Source organism: Carlito syrichta, unplaced genomic scaffold, assembly GCF_000164805.1.
Source record: "Carlito syrichta isolate Samal-C Ts95f unplaced genomic scaffold, Tarsius_syrichta-2.0.1 Scaffold305873, whole genome shotgun sequence".
Classification (NCBI taxonomy): domain Eukaryota; kingdom Metazoa; phylum Chordata; class Mammalia; order Primates; family Tarsiidae; genus Carlito; species Carlito syrichta.
The window spans coordinates 217,824-223,823 of NW_007249969.1; the positions used below are offsets into that span (position 1 = coordinate 217,824).

The 6,000-nt window shown below is 41.9% G+C and overlaps 1 protein-coding gene across 1 annotated transcript in view; it reads left to right on the plus strand.

Annotated features, from left to right (window-relative positions):
- Window positions 1–6,000, plus strand: part of SPRED2 (sprouty related EVH1 domain containing 2) — a 54,034-nt gene that overhangs the window by 17,732 nt on the left and 30,302 nt on the right. Inside the window, exon 2 of the mRNA XM_008062872.2 lies at window positions 3,407–3,584. Within this exon, the coding sequence (XP_008061063.1) occupies window positions 3,407–3,584 (178 nt within the window). The remainder of the gene's footprint in view (window positions 1–3,406; window positions 3,585–6,000) is intronic.

Here is a 6,000-nt window from a genome sequence, read left to right on the forward strand (position 1 = left end):
CTGGGATTACAGGCTGAGCCACCGAGCCTGGCCCACTTTTTTTATTTTTACAGTGATTCTATTATCTAGAAAACTTTTTTTCTAAACCTGCTTACGTTGTGTGTTTAAACCATTCATTCTACAACCTATTACATGTAAGACACCAACCTAGGCTTTAGGTGTATAACAGTGAACAAAAACAGCAAGGTGCCTGCTCTTGTGGAGTTGATATCCTAGTGGGCAAACATATGTTACAAGGCAAGCACTGACTTGGTAGCATGTAGAAAGGCAAAGAAGGGTGAGAAGATTTTAGAGGGATGAAGGGTGCTATACTGCTATGTATAGAGCAGACAGAGAAGTCTCTGAAATAACCTTAGGCAGAGACCCGAATGAGCCTAGCTGGTGTGTGAGAAGAAGGGTATAGAGTGGGGTTTTTAAGTAGACATAGTACATGCAAAGGCCCTGAGATAGGGGTGTGCTTAATGTGGAAGGCCATCACAGGCCACTGGATCTGAAGTGGAAGGAGCAAAAAGGAGAACACTAGGGTAAGGACCAGATTTTTACTTTTACTCAGTAATGCAAGAAACTCTACTGGAGGGTTTGTTTGAGTCGAGTATCATAATTCCATTTACCTTTCTGTTTCCTGGAAAAGGTGGGCAAATGTGGAAGTAAGGATGCCAGTTGGGAGGAGTTCAGTCTGAAACATGCTGATTGTGATGCCTATTAGATGCCAAGCAGACATCACATGGGCCCTTGGCTCTACTGATCTGAAGCTTTCAGAAGAGGCCTGGATGGAAATGTGGATTTGGGCACTGTTGGCATTTAGAAGGTGTTTATAAGTGGAGGAGTTGGTCCCAGCTTGGATCGTGGATGGCTTAGCCACAGAAACAGGAGGAAAGGCGGAGAGGGTGCTGGTACAAAGCAGCGGGCAGGGCAGTAGGCCCAGGTGCCAGGTCTCTCCTGATTGTGTTTATTTTCTCAGTGATGTTAAAGCAAGCCCACCCATTTTCCGAGAGCAAGGGGGTAGGGGACCGTGTGAAAGAGTCTTCTGTGGACAAAGCAGGGAAATGTAGCAGGATGCCAGGTGGCACTTAAGGACCCACTTGAGGTTAGTGTTTATGGCTTTAAAATGAGACCCATGAACATAGTAGAGTGGATTTTTTTCCCCTCTCACTATGTGCTGCACCCTGCGTGGGGCATGGAGTAGTTAGATGGTAGATTAACTGGGTTAGGGTTGTGGGTGGGGCATGAAGTAGGCGGGTGGTAAGATCTAACCGAGTTGGGGTCGTGCCAGGGAGTGACAATGAGAAAAGAGAGGGCAAAGGCGTTAAGGTTGTGTGCAAAGCAGTATTGTGGTAGGCCAAGGAACTTAAGTTGGGTAGGGTCCAGTGAGGACATGAGGGGTGTGGGAAACAGTGAAAGTGGTCGGAACAGTAGACTGCTGGCCCCAATGGGGTGCAGAATTATTGGAGTCTGGCGGGAGGAAGCTGCAGAGTTAGGAGGTGGTGGCTGGAGAGCAAGATGTTTAAAATTGTGATATGCAGATATTGGTAATGACTAGGCCAAGAGTTAACCTGGGCATGAATGACTAAGGTTGGATGTGAGGCTGAGGTGGGTGGGGGTAATGGTTGCACAACATTGTGGGTGCAGTTAGTGTCATAGGAACTGAGAGGCCAAGGAATTGGAAGGACCCTGAGAGACAATAATGACATTACCAAGAATTGTGGCTGGGATCATAGTGGAGAGATGGAGGGGCTGTGAGCCCAGGTGCTAAAGTCTTCAAGGAATGAGGGAAAATGACCCAGAGGTCTGTAGAAGATTGAAGAAGAGTGGTGGGGACATGGACAGTGTGTGAGCTTCAGAGGAACTGGATGAAGGCAAATGGCCTGCAGCTGTGCTGAGCACCCTACTCCACCTAGGCCACTCCACCTAGGCCCCGCAGGATGTGAGGTGGGAGAGAGGAAGCAGCCCTGTGAGAATAAGCCACAGAGGCTCAGTCAAGAGCACTTTTTCACTCAGGTTAGGAAAGTGAAAGGAACTTACATGAAGTACCTAGAATATCAGATTCATAGAGACAGAAAGTAGGATGAAGGATGCCAGGAGCTGAGGGCAGGGAATAGGGAGTTAGTGTTTAGTAAGTACAGAGTTTTGGTTTGGGATGATGAAAAAGTTTGGAGGTGGATGGGAGTGATGGTTGCATAACCTTACAGGTGCAATTAATGCCACTGGACTTGGACATTTTAAAATAGTTTAAATGGTAACTTTTGTGCCTTTTATATCTTGCCACAATTTTTTAAAAATGAAAGGAATGGCCTGAGGAAGAGATGAGGAAGTGAGGGAAATGGGGGACCTTGAGACCTGGAGGTTGGAAGCAATGGGAAGGGAGTTGTGTCATAGAGGAGGGTGAGCTGTGGGGGGTCTTGGAAAATCTGGTGGTTCTGCCTTTGGGAGTGAGTGAGATGAACAGCGGTGTGGTACGGAGGGACTGTCTACGGCTTCCAGCAGGTTGCTGGGGCCAGGCTCTGAGCACTGGGGGCAGGGAACAGTCTTCTAGAGGACCAAGGAGTTCTGTGTTACACTTCGTCTCTGTTTTCCTAGACTCTGGTACAGCACGTGACATGTTCAAGATGTGACTATATGTTTGAATGAGTAAAAAAATGGCTTCTATCCAAAGAGAGAAAACAGCAAGTGAGAATGTAATGGCCTTACTGAAAATTCAGATTTCCCCAAAAAGTGGTGAAGAAGGAAAAGAAGCTAGAGTTGGTCTCTGAAGGAGAAAGTGGATTTTTGGCAAATGTGTAAAAAAGAACTTATTACAAAATTGAAATTTTAGACTGGGAAAAAAATAAGATTATAAACAAAAGTCTACATGTGTGTAAAGGATTATTTGAACTGAAATATTTTCCCACCTATATAAGTGATTTCGGGTGAATTTATGATTTGGAAGTAGATTGTTCTATTTTATGCTAAAAAGATGATTCGCTTTATAAAATGTTAAGATTTGGTCATTCATTGTCAACTGATTTTAAAGGGTTGAAATCATAATACCTTCTTTAATTAATGGAGCTGTGTCTTTACAACCTGAAGATACTAAATTACAGAGACCAGCTAATTTGTTTTATTAATGCTTAAACCCAGAGACTGGAAAATATTATGTCCAAGTACATCTTCAAAGACTCACAAGTCTTTTTTAATTGTTTCATTACTTTCTTAATTTTTTTCTTAAAATATACTTTTATATCGAGTTTAAGTGTTGTTTTTTCCCTAAAAATTGAGATGGGCTACCTTTTAAGATTGCTGCCAGGCATAGGTTTACTTTTGACAGGTCCAGAAAAGTGCTGGCTGTTGGTCAACCGGCGTTGTGAAACATGTTCAACAGCTACCAGACCTTTGTCATGCCCCGTTCTTCTTGTTGTTGTCGTTTTAGTGACAGCTATATTGTGCGCGTCAAGGCTGTGGTTATGACCAGAGATGACTCCAGCGGGGGATGGTTCCCACAGGAAGGAGGCGGGATCAGTCGCGTCGGGGTCTGTAAAGTCATGCACCCCGAAGGCAATGGACGAAGCGGCTTTCTCATCCATGGTGAACGGCAGAAAGACAAACTGGTAATGGCAGACATACAACATGTGGTTAAATTAGCAAAGACTGATTTCTTTACGTTAAATCATAGCCCTCTTTCCTTAGGTATTTTTTTATTCGTTCTCTGACTTCAAATTCTTGCAAAAGCTAGAATTCTGGAGCTGGTACCAAATTGCAAAACGGGACCTTCCCTTTCTTGTGAACTCTCTTTGGACCATCTAACTCAGATAAATGACACCATATAACTCGGATGCCTAGAAGTGTATTTGGCTGTCTTTTGGGGGTCTTTGATTAATTAAGATGTCTTTCTGTCACTGTAACAAGGTATTCAAAGTAAAGTGTGCTCTTTATTTATTATGAATCACATTGTACCGAGCTGTGAAGTCAGAGTTTTTTAAATGGAAGGTTGATTCATGGAGCATGCCATTGAAGTTTGGATGCTAGAAGTTAAAATGCAAAGGCAAGGTGTCATCTGAATCTGGTATTTGGTGACTTCTAAATAAATGTTTATCTAAAAGACACTGTAGCTTTTATTTAATAAGCTAATGAATAAACCATGTTTGGAAAAATACAGTAACAAAAGTACAGTATCGTACTTTTAGAAATAATTATGCATGCTTTTAGATTAATACTTTGGAGAGTAATCATTCTCTCCCGGGATAGAATATCAATAACTTATAACATAACAGTCTCATGAAGGAATTTGAATGCTTAGTTCTATGTTATGAAGGCTTCTATGATAAAAAGGAAGATGAAATGTCCAAATCTATTCTAAATCGGTAGCCCTAAACATGGACAGATATGACTTCTGTCTGTATTTGATCATGGAGTGTATACTCAAAAACCAACAGTTGACTCAGAATGTGCAGGATTGTACAGGATCTTAGAAAATGCAAAGGCACCATGAGAATGTCAGTGTTACACTTGAGACCATCTACAGCAGCATCTGTTGAGTTTTATGTGTTAAAATGTGCAGATTTAATCCTCTTTTGCAACCATTTCTTATAGTTTGAAGAATTTACAAAATAGATAAGACAGAACAATTTGTAAATGTTATATATGGATTAACAGAAATGCAATTTTTATACTTGATTTCATTTCTGAAAAAAAATTTTTTTTTTTTTGAATTGGAGTCTCATTCTGTCACCCAGGCTGGAGGTCAGTGGCACACTCTGGCCACTGCAGCCTTGACCTGCAGGATTCAGGTGATCCTTCCACCTCAGCCTTCCAAGTAACTGGAACTACAGGCACACGCCATCATGCCCGACTAATTTTTTTATTTACTGTGGAGATGAGGTTTCACCAAGTTGCCCAGGCTAGTCTCGAACCCACAGGCTCAGGCAATCCTCTCACCTTGGCCTCCCAAAGTGCTGGGATTATAGGCCTGAGCCACCACACCCAGCCCATTTCTGAAAACTGAAAGGGAGAAGACAGCTAATTTTAAGAAGTGTCTATTCAGGAAATGCCCTACATAGTCAAATAATTTAAAAACTTATTGTTTATAACATTTCTGCAATAAAGGCAGCATAACCACATTGCCAATAAAAGGTAAAATGACAGCCGTTTCTCTAGCATTTTCTGTGTGTTAAGTACAATGCCAGCCCTTTGGTTGGATTGTATCATTATATCATTAAACAGCCAGTGTGATTATAATTTAAGAAATTAAGATTCAGAAAAACTCCTTGTCCTTGATGACCCATTTTGGGGGCCTGGAACTAGTATTTGATACCGTTACTCTGACCCCAAAACTGAACCAGTGTCACACCTGCAGAATCACTTTTAGCCCTTTGTTAGTTTTTTCTTCCCCTTTGTACATGTTTTTATTTTTTTCTTTTAGAGATGTGGTCCCTCATTGTTACCCAGGCTGGCCACCAACTCCTAGGCTCATGCGATCCTCCCACCTGAGCCTTCTGAGTAGCTGAACTACAGGTGCACACACTGTGCCTGCCATATTTTTATTTTTACATAACTATAATCAGTTTGTCAACGATTTTGTATCTTACTTGTTTTGACCTAATAGTCTCATATTTTCCATGTTGCTGTATCAGTTTGATGTTTCATTATTTGGTCTCTTCTTAGTGTCAAATATTAAGGTTCGACCCCCTACCCCCACCCCTCAGTATTATGACTACATCTGTATACATTTTCCACATTTACTATTTTTGTGAAATAATTTGAGTAGTCACATTTTCTTGACTTTCATACATGTACCAAGGGGCTGCTGCCAGCATTAGAATTTCCTTGAACATATTGAGAGTCATATATATATATATATATATATATATATTTTTTTTTTTTTTTTTTTTTTTTTTTTTTGAATTGAAATATCACTCTGTCGACCGTACTGGAGTGCAGTGGCCGCTCCCCGCCCCCCACAGCCTCGACCTGCTGGGCTCCGGCGATCCTTCCGCCTCAGCCTTCCGAGTAGCCAGAATTACAGGC